Source organism: Rhea americana, unplaced genomic scaffold (genome assembly GCF_003343005.1).
Source record: "Rhea americana isolate MKP2758 unplaced genomic scaffold, rheAme1 scaffold_143, whole genome shotgun sequence".
Taxonomy (NCBI): Eukaryota; Metazoa; Chordata; class Aves; order Rheiformes; family Rheidae; genus Rhea; species Rhea americana.
The window spans coordinates 2,023,104-2,050,147 of NW_028185517.1; the positions used below are offsets into that span (position 1 = coordinate 2,023,104).

A 27,044-nucleotide genomic window follows, 5' to 3' on the forward strand; every position below is an offset into this window, starting at 1 on the left:
GGCAAATTAACAACTAAGAAAGGGGAGRAAAATGAGGAATGTAAACGCTGGTTACAGCAAAGCTTTAGGTGAGGTAAAATTTTAAGTGCAGAATCTTCAAGGTTACTGCTTAGATGCTGCAAACTGAGTATGGCTAGTGTTAAATTCACTTTGGAAACTTGGTTTATGCTTCTGACTCAGAGATGTGGTGATTTTTCTCCTCTATCCCCAGACTTCAAAATCATTAATAATAATTCAATAACTAAGAGTAAATCTAAATGCAATCTGTAATTGAATACTGGTTTCCTGGTGCTGTAACTTCAATAAACGTGATGCCACCAGCTCTTTGCATTTGGAGACTTTTCTTTGTGAGGAAAAAACACCCCTCTTTCTCTGTAAATGATCATTTCTGCAGCCATAAAAATGCTATCACTATGCTTTAAACAGGGAATTAGTCATGCTGTTTTTACTAGAGTGCAAATAAAATTGAAAGATTGACAAATGCTGTCATAGAAGATTTTAGTAAGCCTCAGTTCTACTAGCTTCTCCGTATTGCTGGTAGGTTCATTGAGCTTTACTGCCTTGGCATCAATAAGGCTCTCAGGTTTACAGTGCATTAATATCTGGGGACTTCAATGCAGTCCATGAGTCCTATTTGTATGGACTGTTTCCCAGGTTGGAGATTTCAGAGTGGAAACATTTTGAGGCAGGGAGCAGGATCAAGCTTTTATTGTTATTTTCGTTCTTAAGAAAAACAGAGCTCCAATTCCTGCTAGAGGATTTTGTTGAAYAGAATATCTGATTCATCCACAGGCTGCATTTTTTGGTTGCCACACAGGAACAATTTTCAGTTTTGAAGCAGTCAGAAGGAAATTCTGCTGTTTTAATTGACAAAACAAAGCCAGCTTGGTTGGCTGAGTTGATAGGATCTTGTTTGCTTGTGTTCCAGCAATGGGGAAAGGTGCCTGCATTCTAATAGACATTTAATGCAAAATTTACAGTGTTTGCTGGACCTGAACTCTGCAGAAATGGATTTGTCTGTAGCATTGTAGCTCTGAGTGATCTTGTTTAAAATAGTTGGTGGCTGGAGGTTCCAGTCAAGCTGCACTCTGATTTTCATTACTGATTAGTAACCTTTTTATTACTGCTCAGTATTCGGAGGTTAACTGCATGCATGTTTTCTGTGCAGACAGTCCAGATCAGGAAGGTGGGACTAAATCATTTACTTCCATAAAAACAGGCAAGCCTGCAGACTGACTGGGATGAGTCAGAGGGTTAATGTCACTGATTGGCTTTCAGTGTGTCTTAAGTCATGCAGGAGATATTTCTGTCCTTGTGATGCTGAATTGTTGCTCTGCTGGACCTTGTCCACCAAAATCCTGTCTTGCATTTTGGCAGGCTCTGTGCTGTGGTTTGATGGCATTTAGTTTGATGGAAAGGGTCGCTGCTAGTGGTGGTATTGTTTGACTTCTCCCCATGGTCTGGAAGTTGATGTCTCAAATGGGATCTTGCTGGAGATACTTAGTCTAATCAAATCAATTAAAAGATTTATGAGAGGCCATTTGGAAAGGAGTCGTTTTGTTGTATAAAGGGAAAAAGCTGATATTGCTAGCTCCCCCAAGTCCTTTGATGTGCCTTCTGAGGAAGGCTGATTTATGCTCTGAAATGTTACAATGGAATAAGTATCCTTACTGTATAATTGTGCCCACATCCTCACTGTGGATCTCTTCAAATACGATACTGTTTGTGGGTGCATCTCACTAGAATTTTGCCTCTCAACCTCTTGGCAAGTCAGTTTTTGTGCTAGAGCACACTTAAGCCTCAGTGTTTTTGAGCAACTTGGTAAAATGCAGATGTGGCTGTAACTGTTATGTGAAGCAACTGTTCCATTTGGGGAACCTGAGTGCAGGGAAACTGTTGCTCTAGTGGCAGAGAACTGGGTTGGAGTGGGGAGATGGATTGTCTTTTTTGGCCATGTCCCGGTCATTTTGCTTATTGGAGTCTTCTACCTCAAAGGTGAGCCTGGCTTGTGCTATTAAGTTTTGGGTATGTGGGTAGTTTTTTTTTTTTTTTTTTTTTTTCTTAAAAAAAATTTTTTGGGAGGGGGGCTGAGGGGAGCATGAAGTTTGAGTTCTATAGAAAGATAGTGCTTATTGTACTATTATCTGATATACTTAGGATTCTTTGTCTAGTTTTCTGAACTCATGTCTACTGCCACATTCTCTGTTTCAAAGTTAAGGTTTCTCCTTTACCTCAAGATGTGAAATATATGAAACATTTAAGTTTTAGCACCTTCAAATATGATCGACTGTAGAGTCGCAATGCCTTACTGAAAACCTAGAGATTCTTCAGATGTGTGAAATGGTGGGGGTGGGAGAGTGGGTCAAACATGAGACTTGTTTGTGGGGAGTTTTGATGCCATTCAGCACTACAGAAAAGACTCCAGCTTCTGTTAAGTACCAAGTCTTATGCCATCTTGTATTCTGATTTTAGGTGAACTTAGAAGGTAGTCAGTCAGACATGGCCAGTACGTGGGGTGGTGTAACTTTTACAGCAACTCTTTGTGATGAAGGGGTGACTACATACTCTTGAATATGAAGTTAACGGCTTACAGCATTCTGCGTAGGGGTTTGCTTTGCATAGGTTAGTTCCTCTCTTCCTTTCATCCAGCTTTTGCAGTCACAGCACCCAGACCAACTTCTTCCTTTTGCCTTGCAGGACTGCCCAATTGCCTGGGTAAATGTCATGCTTTTTGACTATAAGGACCAGCTGAAAACAGGAGAGTGCTGCTTGCACATGTGGTCCTCCTTTCCAGGTATGTCAGGAGCTAGAGCTGTTGTATTGTTCTGTGTCTTTAATCCTCACCGCAAAGATAGGCTATGTCTAGTGCTCTGTACTGCTTGCTGTCCAGTAGGTGGTAGCAGGGGCCAGAATAGCTCGGCTCAGAATAATAATGTTACAGTAACACACTGTGCTTACAGTCCCACTACAATTACTACTCTGTATTGCAAGAGCCCTGCCAAGATGAAGGCCTTATTTGGTTTGGCATTGCACACGTGATGTAAGAGGTAGCTGCTCTCCTAAAGATATCACATGTTCTTGTGTTGTTATGCCAGGAAAAGTGACCTGCTCAGGCCAGTGACAGAGCTGGAAAGAGTTCTGTGACCTGCTTTCTGTGTCAAATCTTCAGAAGATTAGAGTTTATGAGTTTATATATTTTGCTTTTCAGATGAGAAAGGAGAACTTCTGAACCCCATGGGTACAGTACAGTGCAACCCTAACACAGAAAGTGCAGCAGCCTTGGTCATCTGTTTCCCCAGCATTGCATCGCATCCTGTGTATTACCCATCATTTGAACAGGTAGGGAACACAGATGCTTTTTGAGGAGATTCAGAAATCTCCCTGCCCTTGCTGGGTGCAGGAGTGTACAGCACCACTGTGTCTTGGGCAGCCATTGACAAAGGATCAGGTACAAACAAACCTCATGAATGGGTATTTTTAACCAAAAATGTGTCTCTTTCTCTTAATCTAATACACCTTTGGGCAAATAATTTTCAAAGTGTGAACTACTGAAGTAAAGTTACTCTCATCTGTGAGCTTTTGTTTACACGTAGATTTAACCAAGCTGCCTTTAAATTGCAGGCAGCATTATTGGGCTCAATAGGAAGAGGAATAAGGAGAAATGAGCGTAAGGAGACAGCTTCCTCCTTTTTGGCATAGCGTGCTAGCATGCCGCATGGTACAGGAATTTTCCATCTGTCACTGCAACTAGCCAAATATTAAAAAAAGAAGAAATGTGCCTGCTTCAGGAAGGGCAGGAGTTCTGCTCTGCCAGGGACATACACTTACTCTCCTGTGATGCATGCTCTGGCTCAGAAGCTTTAACAGATTGTGCCAGTGTGCAAGATGGCTTGGGCAGTGCTGTCTGTTTGGCAAACACACATCAGTTCCAGGAACCTGGAATGGCTTGCATTAGCCTGGAGTTCAGTGATCAAAGCCTCCCTTCACTGGCCGTATGAGTGTGAATGTGCCCTTCTTAAGGGGAGGACTCATTCCTTGATTCTTGGTACTACTGGGAAAAAGGCCCATGGGCAGTTAGGTTCCCCGCAGAGCACATTATCTGCACCTGGGCTATCAGAGAAGTGTGACTCCCTTCTCCAGAGGTGGCAAGGGACTGGCCTCTTAATGTAGCGTAAACAGCTGAAGCTATGATGAGCTAGGATACAGAGGAAATGAGGAGCCTTTCTCAGACTCTGTATTTGTGTACCAGCTGCTGGAGTTGGGGAGAAATGGAGAACAACCCCGCACTGCACTGGAAGACCCTGAGGAGGTGAGTCTCTGGCATCAACAGTTCTGCAGTTGGCTACTGTGCAAGCCTGGTTTCTTAGATCAAGTCATATGTTGCCATCTTACCCTCAGCCAGCTTTTTTTCATTAAACTGGGCCATGCAACCTTGTGGCCCCAGTCCTATAGTGTCTCCTTGGGCTGAGCAATCCCTCTGGGTTGAGATAAGCCCACTTGTGTATGCTCTTTCCTGTGATTTTTCATGAGCAGAAATTGCAACTGAAAGAGATACTGGAGCGGAGGAGCCACACTGAGCTCTATGAGCATGAGAAAGACCTGGTCTGGAAGATGAGATACGATATCCGAGACCAGTATCCACAAGCTTTGGCAAAGCTCCTTATCATCACCAAATGGAACAAGCATGAAGATGTTGCCCAGGTGAGGATGCTGGGGCAGGAGAAAGCAAGAAGTCTCAGTACTGCAGGGAGGGGTTGGCAGCCAATCCCCCCTATTTGACAGGTCTTGTATGTATATGTCCCTGCACTGTGTCTGAGAGGCCAGCTCAGCAGGGGATGTTTGGCACAGTCCCTACGTAGGCAGCAAGGGCAGTAAGGTTTGGTGTTGGCATTGCTGAAGCTGAGGAGAATTTTCTGTTCTGCTGCTGCTGTGTGCTGAGTAGTATCCCAGTGCCTCAGTGGTGAGTCAGTCTTTCTGACTCTGTGCTGTACCAGACTCAACCCTCTGACCAGCAAGGGGAGTATTTAGGAAGCAAGAAATTGAAGACAAGAAGAAATTGGCTAAATTCACAGCAAAAAAAAAAAAAAAAAGGAGCTGGACTGGATATTCATAACTAATAGTGAGAAACCAGCACAGACTACCTCAGGGGTGGGGGTCAGTGGATTTCTTTCACTGAGAGTGTTAGGTGTCAGATAGGGATGGTCTCTGTGCTGTTCATTCCTCCTTATTTCAAGAGCTTTGGTAGGACCTTCTAAAGGTCCTTGTCCAGCCTCATTGTTATGCTGAAGAATGAGGCTTTCCCCAAGGAGCTTGTTCCGCTCATTACTCACACCACAGCAAATGTAACCCTGCCGTGGACTTGGAGAATGACCTTGCCTGTCAATCTAAAAAAAAAAAAAAAATTTAGACAAATGGATTTTGACCTGGCATCAGGAAACTGGCCCTGTAAGATCTATAAATAGTGGCTAAGAGTGAGAAATTTTTCTTGGGGGTCTGTTTCTTCCTCACTAGCATCTTAGGGGCATGTAGACCATTGTCTACATTTGTCACACACACTCTCTCTCTCTTAGACACACACACACACACACACACACGCCTCTGCCTTTACAGATGATTTCCCTGCTTCAGACCTGGCCAGAGCTGCCTGTCCTGAATGCCTTGGAGCTGCTGGATTTCAGCTTCCCTGACCGTTACGTTGGCTCCTTTGCTATCAACTCATTAAAAAAGTTGACGTAAGTGTTCACAAAGGGCATGGGAAGCCCCTTTCTAATTACATTTAGGGCTGCTGAAGGGGACTGTGGACAAGATTGCTAGTCTTTTAAATATTTTTTTCAAATACTGTTGATGAAATAAAGATGATTTTTTTTCTTTTTTTTTCCTTTCTGTCCTCAGAGATGGTGAATTGTTCCAATATCTGCTACAGCTTGTCCAGGTGCTTAAGTACGAATCCTACTTAGACTGTGAATTAACCAAGTTCCTACTGGACAGGGCATTATCCAACCGCAAAATAGGCCACTTCCTATTCTGGCATCTAAGGTGAGGAGCAAAGGTCTTAGGCCTTTCTCCATTTTCAAGTGAAACCCCCATTTACTGGATTCTTGATTGCACTGTGAAGTGAGAGAAGCAGCTTGTGTGTATGCTGGTGTAACTATTTAAAGGCTGTTGGCTCTCACTTAGCTGGTATCTTTCACTGAAGTATTCGTGGGATTTCCTTGCTGTGATTATCAAAATCCAGGAACCATCAAAGCTGCCATTTTTGTAGTCATTTTCAGTTAAGGCCATCGCTGTGTCCCCATTGCTCATTCAGCAGATGTGAACTGCTGCTTTTTCCTTGGGAAACTGATTGAGGATTATTTCAGAAGGACAAAAAAAAAAGAAAAAATCTTTTTTCTTTTTTCTTTTTTTTTGGCAGGGCTGCAGGCCTGTTGTTTTCAGTGTGTGTGTGTGTCTATATCTATATATAAATATACATACATATAAAAGATATGCATGCCTGCAATTGAAATTTACTTTGGATATTCATGACCAGTTCTGAATCATAGGCTCTGAACTGTCCTTGCTCCCTGAGTAGTTTTTCAAAGGCATAGTTATCAATTTAGTCATCCAAAAAGCTTTGTCATCAGTTCAGGCAGTGGATTTTTCAACAGCACCTTCTGGGGTAGATGTTTTCTTTCTACAGTACATAGATGAAATCTAAACAGCAAAGTTAATTTCCCCTCAGTGTATGCTGGCCTGAATGGGAAAATTAGTCATTCACTGCAGTGAGTCAGGTTTGCTTTAACCTCCCTCTTTTCTCTAGGTCAGAAATGCATGTACCGGCAGTCGCCTTGAGGTTTGGCCTGATCCTGGAGGCATATTGCAGAGGCAGCACCCACCACATGAAAGTCTTAATGAAACAAGTAAGAATTGCTTTTAGCCATAAGCAATGATYTTGCTCATGCTTGGAGCTGGATCTCAGCTGTTAGCTTTTGCATTTGTTAGCTTGTTAATATTAGTCAGTAATAATAATAATAAAAAAAAAATCCTTGTAACTGCTACCTATATATTTTTTTGGCATGTCCTATTAAGAGCCTGGAGTTTCCCTATCATGTGACTTTTTTCATCTCTTACTTGCACAAAATCCAAACAACAAGATGCATCTAGAATGGTTTGAAATGTTTGAAGACCAGCACTGTTACTAGTTCAGTTGTAATGATATCTCATTATGTAGGCACTGTTCACAGTTGGCTGGCTGGCTGCTTCAGGTAGTACACTCTTTTCTTCAGTTGTCTTTTGGGGGGCAGGGAGTAATCCTGTTAATTACCCACTCTCTAAAAGTTTTTTGTTGGTTATCAAGGATCACTGTACCTACCTCAGAGGTGAGAGACACCTCTTTCTTTATATGCGGTCATACTTAAGATGTGCCCCCTAACCAGTGCTACTTGTATTTTCAAGACTGAGTAGAGCTTTTGCATAACCAGAACTCCCGAACTGCACTGCAGGACGGGGCAATAGGGCTCCAAGGCAATGGGTTTCCTCACTTTTCTAGCCAGTGCACTTCATCTTTCTCCTGTGATGCTTGATAACCTGCATTACTCCTGGAGTATTTAGGACTGCACTCATTACCTAGCAACATATTTTTTGTGCAGCAGACTCCACAGAGTTCATTATAGATTTCCTTTAAGCAGAGACTAATTTGTTTGGTTGCAAAGCACAAAAATCTTTGTGAGAAGAAAAGACAAGCGATACAACCAGTCTTTTCATTTCACAGTAGACTTTTAATAGTTTTAAACTTCTTTTAACTTTCTGCATTTCCTGCTTTAACATTCTTCCATCCCTGCCACTTTTGCAGGGAGAAGCACTCAACAAGATGAAAGCCTTGAATGACTTCGTCAAAGTGAGTTCTCAGAAGGCCACAAAGCCTCAAACCAAGGAGATGATGCATATGTGCATGAAGCAGGAAACTTACCTTGAAGCACTTTCCCACCTCCAGTCCCCCCTGAACCCCAACATTATCCTCGCTGAAGTTTGGTAAGGAAGATAGCTGCATTTCCTCCTCAGCTGTGCCACAGGCTCTGTTCAGCAGAAAGCCAGGCTTCTGGTAACCCTTGAGGCCCTCTTCCCTCGTGGTAGTTACGTGTCCATCAGCAGTTGTTGATGCTGTTGAATTTGCAGATTCTCTGGCCATTTTCTGTTACCATGATACTATTTTATTTATTTATTTAGTGTGGAGCAGTGCACTTTTATGGATTCCAAGATGAAACCTTTATGGATTGTGTTTAATAATGAAGAGACAGATGGAGGTGGAGTGGGTATCATTTTTAAAAATGGAGATGGTAAGTCTTTGATAGAAATGTTATGTATCAGAGGTATCAGTTTCAATATTTATTGTGGTGAATGGGCCCAAATATAGACCATTAAGATACTCCGTACATTCAGACTGTCAGGGTATGCATTTGTTTTGTTTTTTTTTTTTTTTTTGACAGTAATAGGGAGATACAGTAAACTCTATACTTCACCTACTGTCCTCTTCAGTAAGAGAGTACAGTAACCCCAATTACTTCTAGCCAGAAACCCTTGCCCAGTAAAAGGAACAGTGAAGGGAGGTCTGGAAGAGCTATTAAATACAGCAGTCCAAGCTTTTTCTAATGGACATGCACGTAGGAGTGATGTGGCTGCTGCTTGACTGTGTGTCTGACATTTTCTGATGTGCTACGTTGACTGCATTGGGAACAGAGTCTTTGCCGAAGTTAAGTAACAGATGCATCCATTAGTATAATCATGTTTCTCTTAAGGTATGTAGTAAGGTGACTTCACACTGTTACTGCCATAGGAAAAAACATTGCTCTGTGCTGGTGTTCTTTATTAGCTAGACATACAGACACAAACATTGCCAAGGCCTCTTCCTGGCAAGCAGCTTCCTGGGTAGAACAAGCTGTCCTTGTAGGAGAAGAAGAAGAGGGGGGAGAAGGGGAGGCACTTACAACCCGTTCTTCCTTTGCAATGGTGTACAGATCTTCGACAGGACATGCTGACGCTGCAGATGATACAGCTGATGGACATTCTCTGGAAGCAAGAGGGCCTGGACCTGAGGTGAGTCATGAGCATGCAGTTGTCATGCTGCAGTGATAGATCGTGTGGTGGGACCATTTTGCCTGCAAGCTTGTTTTGTCCCAGATAGGAAGAGACCCTCACTAACCAAATGTATCTAGTATTCTGTGAGCAGCTAGTCACATCTTATAGTATCGAGAGATAGAAACGTAATGAAAGGAGGGAGAAAGCATTGGGATGTCAGAGATGACTCCCAACTGAACGCACTGTGAAAGAGAGGGCGTACAGTTTTATTCTTATCTCTGCAGCTGTTCCCAAGCAGCAAGGTTTGGGAAGGATGGTGGGGCAAAGCTATAATATTGCATCAGTACAGAAACAGAGACTGAGCAAGCAGGAGTTAGTGATGCCTAGTGTTACTACACTTGAAGCTCAGGCTGGTGCTAGAGACAGAATTGCACAACTATTGAATTAGAATCTAAATAGTACTGGGCTTAAATCGGGCTCTTTTAGCAATTTCGTATAAACTATCAGTTAGGCCCCCCATCAATAGTGACCAGCCTTCCAGGTACTCTCATAGCTATCTGGGAAGAACAAATCAGTACTTGACAGTTGACTTAGCTAAACCTTCAGCTAGATTATATACTCTGTTCTTTGTGCACTGCCCTAAGTGCAAGCACCTTGGAAACACGGGGAGCTGAGAAGTACCTGGGCCCTCAGCAATATGGATCCTTCTGCTGGCTGTGCAGTCTGGAAAAACTGCAGTGTTTTCTTCAAGTCCAAAGGTGAAATGGGCACAAAGCCCCTCCTGGGCTTTTCTTTCTTTAGCAATTTTCCCTTGATACGGCAGACAAAGGAAATCTTGAAAGTCAAGACAACTTAATGCTGGGCAAGATTTCAGTGCAAGGGTTTCTTTCATCTTTGCAGGATGACCCCTTACGGCTGCCTTTCCACAGGCGACAAAACTGGACTGATAGAAGTAGTCATGCATTCAGATACCATTGCCAACATCCAGCTGAACAAGAGCAACATGGTGGCCACTGCGGCGTTCAACAAAGATGCACTGTTGAACTGGCTAAAATCCAAGAACCCAGGGTAGGTGCAGCTTACCTTTCACTCAGTGCTGCTTTACTGCTGCCTTCCAGCTGGAGACATTTCTTCTTCTTTGCTTAATTTTTCCTTTGTTATAAGTATTTCTAAGCTGTCCAGTAATACCTGAACAAATAGAGCAGCATTATTTGCTTGCCTTTCCTCTTCTTCCTGCCTGACAAAYTGGAAGGCATCTTGTGGCTGTGTATGGGTCTTGAAGAGAAACTGAGGCACCTGGGGTACTGTTTGCAAACTTTTTTGATCTTTGACAGCTTAAGGTAGCACTGTCCACAGGCTGGATCTAACTCTTGGCCTTCTCATCAGTCCTGTTGCCTTCTCCAGAAATAAGCAGTCAGTGTTGTGGCAGTCAGAAATGGGGTGGAAGGGATTATGTGAGGTGAAAGAATAAAGCAGCACAAGAGCTCTGCAGCTAGGCATTTCACTAGGTACAACAACAGGCAGCAGCAATACATCAGTCCTACCCTGCTTAAATTTGGAAGATCACAACAGAAATCATTCTGGCAGCCCACTTGATCTTTGGATCTGGAAAGACTTACAAATAAGTAGACACCAAGCATTTTGCTTGAGATTGGGGACAGAGCCTTATCCAGACCTCTCTGATTATGGACAGTTGTTATTGCAGCTAGTTCTTGTAGTCCCTCTCGTGACAAAAAAAAAAAATAAAAAAAAAAAAAAAGAAAAAAAGAAAAAAAAGAAAAAGAAAAAGAAAAAAAAGCCATATAATTCCCTTACAGCTTCTGTAGGTCTGCATGGGGGAGGTGATACAGACAAGAACCTTCCCAGCAGTGACGTATCGGAGCTCAAAGTAAAATTCCCTCTCAATCTCCTTTTCTTATCCTCTTTAGTGAAGCATTAGAACAAGCTATAGAGGAGTTCACTCTATCCTGCGCTGGGTACTGCGTGGCAACATATGTACTGGGAATAGGGGATCGGCACAGCGATAACATCATGATCCGGGAAACTGGCCAGGTATGGGGATCCACTGCTGCTCTTGAAGTATTGGAACTGGGGCATGAACACTACTTAGGCAGGTACAGAGACATCCCAGTGCAGTCCTCCTGTTAAGGAGCGTACCTCTTTCTTACCTTCCAGCCAAGGGGCAGACCAGACAAATATTCTCCAAAGCTTTTGTCAGTGAGAGGGTGTATAAAGTTTTATGATTTGAATACTCTTCTTCTCTAAGTTCCACTGCCTTCAGCTACCAGTGTACTGTCTTACCAGGCTGCTGTTAATACCCACTTTGAAATTTCAGTGGAGCAGTTCACACCTCTCAGATCTGAAATTATCTGCAGACTTAGCAGATGCAAACTCAAGTGCTGCACTTACCAGTATGAAGATTTACTTGGATTTAGCAGAGTTACAAATTCCATTTAGCTTCTAGCTGAAGCTGAAATTCTTATAATCTTCCTCCTAGAAAAAGTATATGGGTTTTTAAATGACTGCAAGTAATCAGCATGGTTTTAATCTCACATTGATAGCTATCTTGATTCCTTTATTTCTCTTTTCCACAAGATCAGCTGCTTGAGTTTATATCTTCTCTTATATTGTGTGAGAGACAAAGGACAAAAGTAGAAAAAGGAAAATCCCTTTGCTAACAGGACAGATACTAAACCTAAGCTATGTCAGTAATATTCTGGTAAAGGAGAAAAGTAAAGTACATTTCTTGTTGCAAGTTCTCCAAAGCCTAAAACAACCCTGTGTTATAYTCTGTGAGGTTAGTCTCCTTCAGGTCCACTAGGTCTCTAGGTCAGCCAGTTCATACTTGTATATTAGGAATTTGCTGCTGATGTTTTGAGGATCATCTCTCTCTGATACAGGCAACTGCCTGTACTGTTTGTGTAGCATCCCGCTCTTCTACATCTTACTCCCCTAAAATGTAGTCAGAGTTACAGAAACATGCTCAGCATGTGCTGAGCAGCAGCCCTTATCCAGGATCACCTGTTCTCATGATAGAAATGAAATGGTGGGCAGGGAGCCCACAAAGCTGCTTTTACTGAGCAGGGGCCGCTCAGTTATTTGTCCACTTGGGGGAGCTGATGCCCTGCAGTATACAGCATTGGTTCTGTTTATACTCTAAGGCTTAGAGCAGCTCTGCAGAATTGTCATTGTGTACAACAGTCAGAACATGATTCTCCTGCACATCATTGCAGTACTGATGAGACAGCTTTGCTCTGCTTGCTAACAGGAAAGAAAGCCTTACCTGAGCAAGTAATGTTTTGTAACAACTTCAAAACAGGACAGCTTATTTCCACATAGTCTGGAACTGCAAACTGCACTGGTAGAGTAGGACACCAACCCATTTTAGTTCTTTCTGCTTCTAATAGTGATATGCTAAGGCTTTAGAAAAAATACAGACATTTCTTCAGGTATACCAAGTACTGAAGAGATAAGCACCTTTTCTGTCCTAACTAATGCTCAAATTATGCTACAGGGGACTATCAATATGTTACCAAGTAAACATTGCCTCTTTCTCCCTCCCAAAATCCTATGGTTAGTGTTTTTTTTGAAGAGAAATCAACTCTGATCAACTATAAGTTGTACTGTTTTGCTAACAGTTATTTCTTGCTTATTTTTAGCTCTTCCATATTGATTTTGGTCACTTTTTGGGGAACTTCAAGACCAAATTTGGTATTAATAGAGAACGCGTTCCTTTCATCTTAACCTATGACTTTGTGCATGTCATCCAACAAGGGAAAACTAACAACAATGAGAAATTTGAAAGGTAAGTGTTAACAGTTAAATTTGACTTAAGCTTTTTCAAGCTCTGAGTTTTCAGTAGTTTCTTTCACCAAGTGACATGTAGCCTATAGCTGCTTGTGGAAAAGCATAACTATTCTGGAGTACAGAAGGCAGCATAAAAGAGAGAACAGAGAATGTAATTACTCGATAGGAAGCATTTGGGACATGGTATTGCTGTGGTACAAAGTCCCTTGGTAGTCTTATTATCATTGCAGTTCCTTGCCTTTTAATGCTGAGTACGTGGGGTACTTAGTAAGTTTTAAATTCCCATGCCATAAGTAGCTAGTAACCTACATCATTGAGAGTCAGCTCTGCTGTCTGTAGCTTCACTAGCCTCTTCCTGTCTGCTTGTAGGCCTCGTCTGACAGCAGTTTCTAGAGCACATCCGTTAAGTGGGGCTTTGTACAAAAGACAGCAGAGAAAAGTGTAATAGAACAGACAGCTCTCAGACACCACCAGTCTCCAGTCTTTACCATCTGAGACTATCTCCTGTCCAGTGAGGGACAAGGGCTCACAGCCTTGCTCCAAAATAGAGCAAGGGCTGAAAGCAAGTACTCCATCACTTCAGTGAGGGCTTCAGCCTGGGAGTGTAATGTGGTAGTATCTGCTCTGCCACCCAAGGAGTCTAACTGAAACAGAGGTAAAGTTGCACAGGGAGGCTCAAATGTGACCCCCTTCCCTTTGCCAAGATTAGATGGCTCTCTTGAACTGGCTGTTTTCTACAAAATCTCTTCATCAAGTGACTGTTTATGTGAGGAGTGCAGCTGTTTACCTTGCAACTGCGGAAACTCACTGCAGCAGAATGCCTAAAAGAGAGACACTGCAACAGTTGAATCCATGGATGTTGTAACCTGTGGAGCGTGTGCTCAGACTCAGGTTTGCAGCTGTGCAGGTGCATCRCTGAACTAGATAATCCAGTGCAATCAAGATGTTTCTAGCTAAGCTGTATCACTGAGTAACTTGCTTTTGCTAAATTCTATCAGTGACTTAGAAACAGCAAGAGGGAGAGCAAGTAAAYGACTACTTACCTGTAAGAGAAGGTGTTATCAGCACAGGTAGCATGGTTCCAAGTAATACCTAGTCTTGCTGTATAAAACAGTACAGCTTACATGCTCTGTTCCTTTGCCTCACCTTCCTTTCTGAACAGATTCAGGGGTTACTGTGAAAAAGCCTATATGATTCTGCGGCGCCATGGTCTTCTCTTTCTGCATTTGTTTGCACTGATGAAAGCTGCTGGCCTGCCAGAACTCAGCTGCTCTAAAGACATTCAGTATCTAAAGGTAAGAGTAGTGGTGCATGGATAGGCTTAAAACTTAATACCTGATCTTATAACTCAATGAGGAATAATAGTTCAGTGTGGAAGGCCATATTCCTTAAAGCAACTGAACTGCAAAAACCAGGAGCATCGGATGGCCAGCATCCAGGAGCAGGATGTCAGAAACGCTAAAGCCACCTGACTGGTGCTCAGGGAGTAACTTCAGCAGGTTCTTGAGCACAAAAGCTGTGGGTACTTCATAGAACCAGCTTGCAGGGAAGGAGACAGAGCTCCTCTTTGGATATCACTGCCTGTTCCCAGCTTGCCTCTTAAATTATAAGAGCCTAGCCCTGTCCTCTTTTCTGTGCTCCCAACTTTAGAGTAAGATGCATTTATCTGAATGAAGAAAATGGCACAACTACAGTTAACTATTTAAAACAATTCATGACCACTTGTTTTCTAGTCAGTGTCCTTTTCAATGAAGTAATTTCTTAACTGCTCAACCACTAAAATATTTACTTGCCAACTGTTTAGTTGCGCTTTCAGTGAGGCTGCACTGATTTCTGCCTCTTTCCTTCAGGATTCTCTAGCTCTAGCAAAAACAGATGAAGAAGCACTGAAGCACTTCAGACTAAAGTTTAATGAAGCCCTTCGAGAGAGCTGGAAAACCAAAGTGAACTGGCTGGCACACAACGTATCCAAAGATAACAGACAGTAGAGCAACCGAGTCAGCCTGTGCACCTGCTCCAGGAGAATGTAGTACCACTTGCACTGAGCTCAGAAATTGAGAYAGGTTTTTAAAGAATGATGACTGTTGCCATGTTAAAGATCCCTCACTTGCATACCTAAAGATCAGACATTTCTGCATGACTGAAAACGGCTGGACTGTCAACAGCTGCATAATCGTGTCTGCTCTAGATCTTTGGGGACGAAGGGGAAGACTTAAGGCAATAACATTACTGCATACAGAGAAAGGTAGGTAGATGTACTGTATCCTTAAGAACGTGTTACTTCAAATACATCCTTTAATGGAAGAGTTTAGACAGTTGTAATATCCTTTAAAATGGGTGAGTGAGTGTATTAATGTGTGTATTCCTATTTTGTTGAAAATTTAGCTGAACACTGAGAATGTGCTATCTGTAGCTGTTGCACAGTAGCCTTTGCTCTAGGTACGCACCCTTACAGTTCAGAGGCATTAACTCACCATGAGATCACTCCTGCTACCCTGTGTCAATGTATAGCAAAATCACACTGAAGCAGACTTGGACAAATTGTTTTGCTCTGCAGTGTGACAGGGTAAAAATTCCTATATCCTCTCTCTGCTAGAGAGGCCAAAGTGTTCTTAAACCGAACTGGACTCCATCTGTTGCTGTCAAAACTGATGCCAGCAGAACAGGTTCTGGTTGGCCAGTGGATTAGGTATTTTTGTTTCCTTTCCTAAGCCAGGCTTTATTTCAGCCTCAAGCAACTCCTAGGTTTCTGCATTTATTTTTTTTTAGCCTGTTAATAAGTAAGTCAGTCTTGCATTTTCAAAACTCCTGTGTAGCATTGGTTGCTACATGTACCTCCTGCAGGGGTGCATTAGGTGCATTCCCTGTAATGCACGCATGCAGGGCCCTGGCCTACATCTGCATACTCACTGGGGCACAACGCTGCAGTTCCCATGCCATTCCGTGGCCAGCCTGCTTCCTGTGTGAGGACAGAGAAATGCCAGAGGAATGGGTTTAACACTGAAAAATAACTGTGAGTATCAGGCAATTAGAATTACTAAGTAAGTTGCATCTGCACTCCACAGGGATATTCCCTGTTCCTTTTCCCCACTCCTCCTTCCCAGCTGGAGTGCAGAGACTGCTTGTCAGTGTCGGGTTCAGCCAGAGAGCAAGCTGCAGTTACCTGTGCCTGCACCTACAGCTGGACATTTCCTTCCCAAGCAGAACCTCTCCCCTCGCCCTCCCCACACGGTGCTGTAGTTAATCATATATTTCTACTCCTGTGTCATATTCTTATCTCCAGCTAGTGTCCTCACCTGGTGGGCAGTTTTCAGCACGGGTGTTGCTCAGGAACAGATGGACAGGAGCCACTGCTACCACTCAGTGCCTCACGTGAGCATAGTGAGGGGTGTCAAGCAGGCTGCAGCTGTGAGTCACGCTGGAAGATAAATGGAGCAGTGTGGTTAGTACCTGCTTCTTTTAGCAGTTCCCTGCAGTGCTTCCTTCCATCTTCCCATGTTCTCTACAGCAGTATGTTCCTRTGAGGGTGCTATCATTCCTGGCTTTTCAGGAATGGCATAGTCTAATCTTCAGTTTCAGACCTTTTTGCAAGGCCTCCCTAAAGCTAAATTGTACCGTTGACTTGTACATCCGTAACTAGGTCGAGGAACTTTTTTTTTTCTTTTTTTACTCAATATGTGGGTAAAAAGAAATACAGGCATTCCACATATTGATTCTCAGCTGACGAGAGATGTATGCAGTATCAAATAATGAACTACTCTGTCATGATTAGCTTTAGTTTTCATACCTGGTTTGAATTATTTTTGTCTAAAATTCCCACAAAAAAAATGCAGGTTTAGGACAGAGACTGAATTGATAACTAAGTTTATTCTTAATAATTTTTCCCTGTCACAGGAAAAGATTGACAGTGTTTCTGCATTCAGCAGTTAAGTGCAACTCATTTCTGATTTCAGGTCTTTTTAATAACTTTAAATCAAGTACCCCTGTATTTGCGGCAGTGGGGGGGACGACTGCCTTATATTGCTGTACAGGTCCATCAGGGTTTTTTTCAGAGGACAAATTAAAATATAATTTTTTTCATCAATTGCTTGGCTATTGCCTTCAAAAAAGAAAAAAGAAAAGAAAAAGTAACTTCTGTCCCAGAGTAGAAAGGAATAGTAGATAATAAGAATTTTGGTCAGTAAATGGAAATACAATATATTTTTAATACCTTTAATCAAACCTTGTCTCATTATCTTTCCATACAAATGTGCTAGTAGATCATGGTTTAGTGTTAAGTTGTAGCTAGTTCAATTATGATCTAAAAAGTATTTACTGTTTCTTTTTATGAAAGATTTTATGCTATGAAGTCTATTATAATATGGTAATAAAACCCATACTGTTTTATATATATTGATATAAACCAGGCTGCCTCTAATAGATCACTTGATCCTGTAAGAAGCAGTTAGATAACAGCAATTATCAGATCCCCTTTTTTTCATACCTTTCAAATAACACTGAATGTGATGGAGATGTGGCCAGTACATTTCAAGACAGAACAGCTTGTGCCCTTTTAAACGTACCCAACAATTATTTATTACACATCCTTCTGTAATAGTTTTTCAGCATATCATTCAATAATAAGTAATAGTAAAAGCCTGTTTGCAGCTACAAAGAGCAGTTGTTTTTTGTGTACTTTTTTTGTGCTTTACAGACCTTAGTTAGTTAGCTAGAGCTGAAAGCCTAGCTGCATGTCTTCCCGTAACTGTGGGTTTGACTAAAACACGGAGAAAACAACAGTGGATAAATGAGTACAATCAATCAGACCTGTGAGAAACAAAACATCATCTTGATTGGAGCCAGCACTTTAGAACTGCTGCTGCTTCTAGAACRAGACTGAACTAAAACAAACTTGTTAGGGTCTGAGCACTGTCCTCTGCGAAAGACGAGCTTTCTGCAATGTACTGTAATTTACTTTCACTGATGTGGTTGCTCCGAGGCTGTACATTACTCGTGTTTTTCTTGAACTGAATAGCAGTTAGTGGCCTCAGCTTTCAAATTTAATCTTATAAAGCAATAAATCTGTAATTGTCATTAGCAAAATACTGTTATGAAACTGAGCTGGACAACAAATTATGAAAATAAATCACTGGACATGTTTTTTAGCTAACATTTTTAATACTAGAGGGATAACTTTACAGTGCCAATTATATAGCTTCATGCTTCACAGGCTAGGCAGCTTTCCAGGTGGCACAATTTAAAATAGGAGCAGTAGGATGCTTATATCTTTTACATCCATTAATATAAAAAAAAGAAAAAACAGTACCATAAGGACTTGGACAAATGGAATGGTTTCCCCGGGGCAGCAAGTTACCATCTATCAGCAACTCACAGCAACTGTGGCAGCTCACAGCAAGCCTGTTCTTTCGCAGGGAGATGCCGCTGTTYGCCATCTGACGCTACTTCCTGTTTAACGTGCAGGGCTAACGCATACTGACAACTCCTGCTCAGCACCTTGTTTGTGCATTAAAACTTTGTCACTTGCCCCTCTCTGGTGATGTTTGTATGMGGTCCCACCATCATCCTCCTAACCAGCTGATGTAGTCTTTTCTAATTCGTGGGTTTTCTTAAAGGCCAGATTTGTGGAAACCAAGCRTTTTGCACTCCAGTTTAATGGAATGCATAGAAAAATTGCTGCCATCACAGAATACAGCAAGGCAGGCAGGGATCCTGCTGAGATTCTAAAYAGGAAATACAAAAATGGAAAAAGAAAGGCCCACGCGCACTCTTTTACAGCTGCTTTGATTTTAGAGGAAAATAATGCAGTGATTTAGATCTCTTTGCATGCTAATCAGACAACAAGAAAACAGGACTGCTACCCATTTAAATAACCACTCCCTTAGATGTTCATGGCCTCTTTGTTCTCCTTCTTCTGGGTTTGGAATGCCCTGAATTTGCTTATTTGTAGAATTGGCAATGGCCACATAGCTTTGCCCTATATTAGAGAATGATAAACACTGCTATTTCGCTCCATATTCAGCTGATTCATGGAGCAGAAAAGGAAAGTATGCAGAAATATCAGTCCACATACAAGTTGAGATGCACTGAAACCACAACAATCTGATCAGTGGTTTGTACATTCGCAGGGGAAGGAAAAAATATACTACAGTTCTGTAAACATAAATGCAATTATCTGGCTTCACCACAGACTGAAAATCCAGGGTCCTGTCTTGTTCTGCAGCAAGGCGCTCTTACCTGATCGTCTCTGTAGTCACCTGTCAGCACGTGGTTTGCAGCCTCACAGCAGTTCGTACCTTCAGCTGCTGCTGTTGTAGCGTTTCCAGAAACTCAGGCCCTAGCGTAGACAGACGTACAAAGCAGCACTGGCTCATGTCATCTGTCCGTCAGTTTTGTAAGTGCAATAAACAAAGTTTTATCACCCGAAATTGCAAGAACTGAGCAATTCCAAAGGTGTTCATCAATCTAGCACAGATTACAAAAGGGTTACTTATTTCTGGAAAACTGACTTACCTACAAAAAGTAAGAACATCAGTGAGTCGAGTGGACCGCCTCCCTTGTACGGCACTGGACTAGCAACTGTATCTTGAATACAAGTCAGACGGTTGTACCAGGTCAGCAAAGATCCTTTTGCTCCAAAATTACAAAGCAGTATCTCATCTGATAGTCCCCAGCAAGCTAAATTGTAAAGAAGACTGAAACTTAAATCAGTTCAAAAAAAAAAGATTTCACTGTAAATAACTACCCTTCCTCTGTTATAAATATGCTCAAAGTGATACCTTTACTATTTCTATTTATTTAGAGAAGTTCTTGTGTTTTTTTTTAATTCTTTTTACTCTGTACAAACTGATTGTGCTTATTCTGTTGCCTTTGAAAAAAGAAGTATTTTTTTAAGTCAGGCCACGGCTCTGTATAAAGAGAATGTTTACATGTTTAACTGTTCAGTTGCTTACAGTACATGTTTTGTAAGTCTAAAAATAAAGATGATTAATAAATTATACACACAGGCTGGCAAGGTCTTTCTGTGCTTGAAATCAGTAAGCAAATCCTTCCCCCCAAAGCAAAAACACAACACTACCCCTGCCACCAGTAGAGAGAAACTAGCACCCAGTAGGTGCAACTTGATTCAACTCTGTTCCACTCAATGAGAAATAAATACAAAGAGCCTTTAGAACCAGAAATTTATTGTAGCTTATAGACTTTCCAAACCGACCTGTTACCAATATACACATCTGAAAAGTTATACCCACAGTGGCTACAAACTGCATCAGGACATTTACAACCTTTCAGTATTACCATTAAGTCATGATCAGTTTTTGTCTAAAATACAGCAGCTACAGTGACAGTATATGGAAGGATAAGTTTTCTACACATTAACACAGGACAACTGTCAGACATAAGTTAAAAGTTCCCCAGTTTACTTAAAACTAGCAGTTATATTACCACAGAAGTAGTCAAAACCATTTCCCCATTTTAGAAATCTAAAATTTTACATTAAAAAAAAAATAGAGTAAGCTAGAGTTGTGTGGGTTTCTCCCCTGCTTCCAGATCCATCTGTTATAGTAAAAGGCACGCCACAGAGTCAAGTTTTACCCCAGATAAAACCCACCGCTCAATCCCATTACACACATCAGGAGTCAAGATGTGCACTAGGTAAGAATAGGTCTGCTGTGAAAAATCAAATAAAAACTTGAGAAACACTTGGATCAATTTCACCTTTTATCTCTTTCTTTGAATTACGACCCTCTCTTTTCCCACCATTTGGCTTGCTTATTGCTTCTTTAGCAGGTTTACCCAGTGCAGTATTTCCCGTCATGTGTACTGTCAGCAATTAGCCTGCTATGAGACGTGTCCTGGGCACCTCGAACAGCGGCAGACTACGCACGAGATCAAACACTGGAACTTTGCTTACCGTGCTGAGCAGTGAACAAGCCCTAGTTTCCTGTTGCACGTAAAACAAGTTAATCTTTAATCCACCTCCAAATGTAAAAAACAAGCAGATATTCAAGGCTCTGCACGAGACCAAACGAAGTTAAATGAACAAGCCCCGCCTTACGGAAAATCCAGCACTCTCCACCAAGGGGTCATAACTTACTTACTTTTTGTACCTCTCTACCGCTTCTTTAAAAACAGTCCTTCGCAAGTCCAAGTTAGAACTGCTGATCAGGAACAACCAGAATCAGCTGTAACGTGGAATAATATTAACAAGAATCCCAAAGTTTTCTGGTTGGATAGTTTATGCTGTAGTTTCACCAGCAGGAAAACACAATAACTAAGTGTAAACAAAGGCTTAATACACCAACAGTCCAAGTTACTGTACAAGGAGCTACAGGGAATGAGTGGAAGTGTGTTCAACAGGAATGATACAAGCTATGTCCCTAGCCCTCCCACTCCCAAATTAGAAAAATCGAAACACCAATAAAATAGAATACCTATCTATGGAGACTGGTAGCCAAGGTGCGCAGGTACACAGGTCTCAGGCTTTCCAGCTTCAGTTACCAGTGTAACAATCAACTGAATAATCTGCCCTGCCAGCAACATGAACAGATCATCACTGTCATTGTAATTAACAGGAGCTGTGGCAACACCCCACAGCAACAGCAGACTCATTTGCCCAACATCCAAGTAGTGTTTTTTTCCCAATAACTTAAAAGTCCTTATACCAAAATTTAACTGGAAAATAAAACCCCTAAACCAAAACAAGCTGTATTAGGGAGGGCAGCTGAACCTCTGCAGAGATTCCTAAAAGCCTTTACAGTTTATCACAAGCTTGTCTGTCCCCTCTGCAAAAATAAAGGAGGGGGGAAAAAATGGAGCAGGGCATGAGTGAACATGGCAGTCAAGGCCAATGACACCATTACTGAAACACCTACACTAGATAACTGTGCCCGTGCTCCTGCTGCAGTAGTATGAGACTTGTATTATTTCATGCTTCATGATTTTTTTACTTTAGCATGTTTTAAAGTTTTAAACCCCAATCCCTGTTTTCACTACCACAATGATGTAATTACATAATTCCAATATATTTACAAAATATTAAAAAGTCAGTTAATCTTCTACATATTAACCTCATTCTGCCACTTTACACATGCACTAATTTGGGAAAAAAATAAAAAAAAATCATCAAGCTGAAATGAGCAACTTGACCCTTTGTCAACAAGCAATCTTTGCATCTTTCAGAAAGAGTAAAAGGAACAAAGCCAAAGTTGTTTCACTGAGCAAAAAAAGAGTTCAGAAATTTATGTGCAATGGCTACAGATCTGTAGAGTCACTTAGCTGAGATGACATGAAGAAAAAAGTGCAAGGTGGTTCCTCACATAGCATTAAAAAAATCCAGTCACTGAGGCATGGCTGAGGGAAAAGAGGTGCTAACTACAATTCTAGAAACAGCATCAGGAACTAGCCAATACAACACAAACACTGGGATGTGTGTTGGTTGACTCTACTGGCCAGAATTACTTTTTTTTTCTTTTTTTTTTCTTTTTTTTTGTACACCATGAATCCTTGGGAACAATGGAGTGGATTACAGTGGAGTCTTCTAGAGCAGAAACATAAAGACAAAGGGAACAGCTAGAATCAATAACTGAGGGTAGAGTCATCCCATTCCAGCTGTTGCTGTCTATTGACATTCTGTTGGTCCTCTTGCTCTCCTTCCTCTTCCTCACTGCTTTCAGACTCTGCACTAGTGATATCATCTTCTTCTCCATCTTCACTTTCTTCCTCCTCCTCCTCCTCCTCTTCCTCACTGCTGTGTTGATCTTCATAAGTCTGTTAAGACAGAAATTAGCTGTTGATACCATACTGGCCTAAATTATTCTTTTTTTCTTTTGAATTTGGACACAAGGTACAATACTGAGAAAAAGCTGTTAGACTCCTTACTGTTTCTAGATGCTCAGCACTAACTAGGGAACTATAAAAAGAAGTGGCTCTCTTGAAATAGTTCTCTGCTTTTGTAACATTGCTACCAATCCTGTTGCTCTAAACAAACAAAATCTTAAATGTTACCCAGTACTTCAAAGAATATTGAAAAAGATCCTCCAGTGAGAGCACACAAAGAACATTAAGGTTGCATGTCTTACTAGTTCCTAATTTTCTAAAAATTTGTACATCAACCATAGCAGAAGGAAACATCATAACACAGTTATTCAAAATTATATTTTTCCAACTTTGGAAAAAAAAGCTGATTGAGGTTAAGGTACTATGCGACATACTAAACACTAGTGTTAGACACTGACCCCTAAAACCTGATTTAGATTCAAGTGCTTCTTGACCAATTAGATATCACAAAGCTACAACCCATGCAAGACCCCAGACATAACTCCTCTTGGGATTTGTCACTAAGGGGCATTTACTGAAAACTCAAAGCATCTGTATCTGTACTCTGCATTCTGTGGTTGTTTTTGCTCTACTCCCCTCTCTGACAGTCACACCCATTACTTACGGAAGAGGGCACGTGTTGGGAAGTGCTGAAACACCAGCCTTACCTCCATAGGGTTCACAGTGATAGTCAAGGCAGAGTCATCCCAGTCCATCTCATTTTCCTTCCCAGTATCCTGGTCACGCATTGTTCTCTGATGTGCAGCTCGGATTCGGAACACTCCCAGAATAATCATAAAAACCAGGAAACTGACACAAACGACAATTACAACAGTGGCTGTACTTGGAACAACTGCAAGAAGAAAAATAAAGGAATTTCTTAGATTATACTGGTAAGTAACTCTTACATATTGCTAATAACTAACCCTTCACTCCCATTACCTGCAAGAGGGAAATGGCATTATACAAGTACTAGAGGTAGGTAAACAAAAACAGCAGAACGTATAAGGTCACTGAACAACAACTAAAATTTAGTTCCTATACAGAATCAAACTGAAAGACTGACACCATGTTGAAAGCAGGTTCTAGTATGTAATATCTATCTAAAACGTCTATTTTTCTCCCTCGCATCCTACACTCATGCCAAATTTGTATCCTAAAATAGAAAGGGTAGCTACCACAATTCATGAAGGGAGTAACACTGCRGTTCTTTCTTAATGCCATTCACAAAAAATACTGTCCCAGTTCCTCACAGTCCTTTATCTAGGTCTTAAGAGTTCCCTCTGAGAGCAGTATACCTCTCATTATCCCAAGTACACATTGGAGAGAGATCTTTCCTGTTGGCAGGAGAAGCTATTTCATAGATCTCTAGTCATCTGCTCTTCCTTGTTTGGGCAACAGCAGAATAGGACTGAGTGGCTGCTTAGATTAGTCTAACACACAGCTTTAGCCTCTGGGGAAAAAAAAACCTCTCTGCAGCAAGAAGCCTCTGTGAAAATTTAACATAAGCAAAAAAACAGCTGAACTTTAGGAACTGAGAATTCTTACCTGAAAATGGATGAGGGTTAGCTAAGTTGTGACCAGAGAGATCAACAAACGTATGATGCACTGGATGAACAAACTGTGGTTGTGCGGCTATGTGATTAGCATGTTCTACTGGGTTAGCTGTGTGGATAACATTCACCTAAGAGCAAGAGGAAAATATTGAAATCCAGAAATACACCAGCCTACCTCCAAAGAGACAGAGAAGACCTATTTCCCAGAATAAGTATCCAGTTCTCTCTCAAAATAGCAATAGTTGTCTCAGGGGCCCTAATTCCTTATTTCAACAATCTAGTAGCTCCTCATGTGGTGTAGCTTCTTGTCACATAACCCTCTAAGTACTGCAGTTAACTGCACTCCTCAAAACTGTTTTAGTTAATCTGGCAAGTCTGTGTGCAAACATCAGTATTTCAGGATAAAAGGATAAAGCCAGTTCATTATCAAATTTGGTATCAAGCCATTTTGATTCTGCAATAACAATATACAGAAAGATACATGGCATATTAATTATTCTTTCTTCATTTCCATCTTTTATTATTCTGCTGTATATTGTCAGCTAAAAACAGTGAGAAAATTCAAATTAAAGATAGAGGGCTAAGGGGCTGAGAAAAAATTATGCATTAGCATAGCAGATTCTTAGGCACATCTACAAGCTCATCATTCACACAGCACATCTCATGTTTCCTTGCCAAACAAGTAGAGCTAAATATACCCCTGCTGTGGTATATACCTGACCAGCTGCACAACAGGAAGAGAGCAAGTTTAGTACAGAACAAGGAAAGCAATTGCGGTTCAATAGTTTGGCAAGACCCTGACTCAGGCACACAGAATTTCCTCAGGAAACAAACCACATCACTTAATAAAATAAAAACTGAAAAACAAACTTCTGTTCTGCAGTACAAGAGGCTCCCTAACTTTCCCAGGCCACCATACCCAACTAGTGGTGACAAATACAATTATTAACTTTACTGACATCTTCTTGATCAGCTTCATAATGTAGAAATTCAAGCTCATAGCTAAAAGATACAGAGATGCACAATTCCTTTCAAAATATAACTTCATGTCCCAGCAGCTGAAATTGTACGTTATGTTATCTCTTTATCCCCTCCCTTTATGTTATCTCCTGCAGTACTTTCATATCTTTGGTACAAGTGCATCCTGTAGTCTACTGCAGGATACACTCTCTCACATCCCACACTAAACTTCTAGTTTATATCATACCTTTCTTTCTAGCATTTAGTGTCATTGTTTTAAGCACCACATAAGCAAAATAATAAAAGGTCCAGCAAGTTCACTTACAGAATCCTAGAAGTCGTATATGAAGTTTGCTCAAGTCTTTGGTCAATGTAATAACACTCCTAGTAGTCCATTCTCTATTTTTTTGCTAAATTTATTTGCTGCTTTTCAAATTCAACCTTTCCCCACACACATACACCTCGATTAACCGTATCATTTCTGCTACAAAACAAAACAGTCTCATCTCTGTTTAGGTCATTTTATTTAAAACTGAAATGTAGCATTAAGAACATACTAAAATATTATATACAACTTAAGATGCAGAAATTCACCAATATTTATAGGATAAAAATGTAAATTATCAATGTGCTGAGGCAACACCTTCCTTCTATACTGTCACCTAGACTCTAATAACTCTCAAAGCGATCAGATGAGCTCACATACCTCCACTTTAAATTCATTGCTGACATAGCGCCCATTAAGTTCAGAACAGACTAATTTGAACTTTCTGTCAAAGAGAGAAACAGTGTGCCAGTTTCTATAGCGTATCAAATGCAAAACCTCCTCATAACTGGCCATAGTATCAACTCCTGCAGAGGGAAAGAAACAAGTAAAACAGTTACTTCGCAGAAGACTAGTGAGGCGTTGCATGCTTCAAAACATTACTGCCTTTCTTTTCCCAAGTTTTCTTGGCTGATATTTCTTTCCCTGATAACTGAAAATCTAAATATTGCTAAGCTACACATGCACATACATGCAGCTTCACTGAAATTCTGTGTTTTAACCTTGTGTTAAAATCCTAGACCTACTTAAAATTAGTATTTAAAGGAATCTTGGGATACTTTATTTTGAACACATAGCAAATATATATTATAAATGCATAACAAAAAAAGAATGATGCATGCTCCAGGGCATTATCCGTGCAAGAAACAAGTCTCTTCTGGGGGCATAATGTACTTTGTTTCTGTAGTCCAATTGTAACCTGCAATTTGTGGCATGAGAGGAGAACACAGAGGAAGTTCTAGAACAGCGTATTTTCTAGAATCATAGTTTTCCACAAAAGAGTGTAAACACCTCTTAGTCTGAAATTCTAGTCAAAAAAGAAACATCTGTGATAAGGTGTTAGAAAACATCTATCAAGCAGGCAGTTCCATTTTTACTAGTTTCAGCCCCTTCCTATGACAAGATCAGCAGTAGTTACACTTACCTGTGATGATCATACCAAGGTTGGAACTACTCATCTCAATGCCTTTCTGCTGTAATCGTGTCATATCAACCTCCAGGCTTTCTTGTTCCTGATTTAGTTCATCTCCTAGCACTGTTACCTCACACGTATCCAAGTTATGCATAATCTCTTCAGATACCAAAGACTCTTGTACTAAGAAGTAGAGAAAAAATCAGAGATAAGCAGAAACAAATGTGAAATAGGCAAGAGCCCAGGAACTATAAAACTTCACATGCAAACACAACTCCTCCTCTTGGAACACATACTGAGATCTGAGCCTGAAGTAAAGAGATCAAATACTCAAAAAATAACGATGATAAGGAAAAAGAAAAAAAAAAACAAAAACAACAAAGGGACATTTACCTTA

At 41.0% G+C, this 27,044-nt stretch overlaps 2 protein-coding genes across 4 annotated transcripts in view; one reads left to right on the plus strand and one right to left on the minus strand.

Moving 5' to 3' along the window:
* PIK3CD (phosphatidylinositol-4,5-bisphosphate 3-kinase catalytic subunit delta) overlaps positions 1–19,858 on the plus strand; it is a 34,966-nt gene extending 15,108 nt beyond the window's left edge. For 2 of the 3 annotated variants that reach the window (XM_085298986.1, XM_085298987.1), the window contains 15 exons: positions 2,698–2,794; positions 3,209–3,339; positions 4,250–4,309; positions 4,534–4,701; positions 5,611–5,732; positions 5,893–6,036; positions 6,800–6,899; positions 7,832–8,010; positions 8,206–8,315; positions 8,994–9,072; positions 9,955–10,122; positions 10,983–11,106; positions 12,714–12,859; positions 14,024–14,156; positions 14,712–19,858. In XM_085298986.1, coding sequence (XP_085155112.1) covers positions 2,698–2,794; positions 3,209–3,339; positions 4,250–4,309; positions 4,534–4,701; positions 5,611–5,732; positions 5,893–6,036; positions 6,800–6,899; positions 7,832–8,010; positions 8,206–8,315; positions 8,994–9,072; positions 9,955–10,122; positions 10,983–11,106; positions 12,714–12,859; positions 14,024–14,156; positions 14,712–14,849 — 1,899 coding nt within the window. In that variant the 3' untranslated portion in view covers positions 14,850–19,858. The remainder of the gene's footprint in view (positions 1–2,697; positions 2,795–3,208; positions 3,340–4,249; positions 4,310–4,533; positions 4,702–5,610; positions 5,733–5,892; positions 6,037–6,799; positions 6,900–7,831; positions 8,011–8,205; positions 8,316–8,993; positions 9,073–9,954; positions 10,123–10,982; positions 11,107–12,713; positions 12,860–14,023; positions 14,157–14,711) is intronic. The other variant, XR_014895078.1, reaches the window with a different exon arrangement.
* A 167-nt stretch (positions 19,859–20,025) lies between these two features.
* The window catches only part of CLSTN1 (calsyntenin 1), a 59,765-nt gene continuing 52,746 nt past the window's right edge, over positions 20,026–27,044 (minus strand). Inside the window, exons 16-20 of the mRNA XM_085298907.1 lie at positions 26,660–26,830; positions 25,897–26,042; positions 24,223–24,358; positions 23,343–23,527; positions 20,026–22,626 (exon numbers count right to left, since the gene is read on the minus strand). Coding sequence (XP_085155033.1) covers positions 22,435–22,626; positions 23,343–23,527; positions 24,223–24,358; positions 25,897–26,042; positions 26,660–26,830 — 830 coding nt within the window. The 3' untranslated portion in view covers positions 20,026–22,434. The remainder of the gene's footprint in view (positions 22,627–23,342; positions 23,528–24,222; positions 24,359–25,896; positions 26,043–26,659; positions 26,831–27,044) is intronic.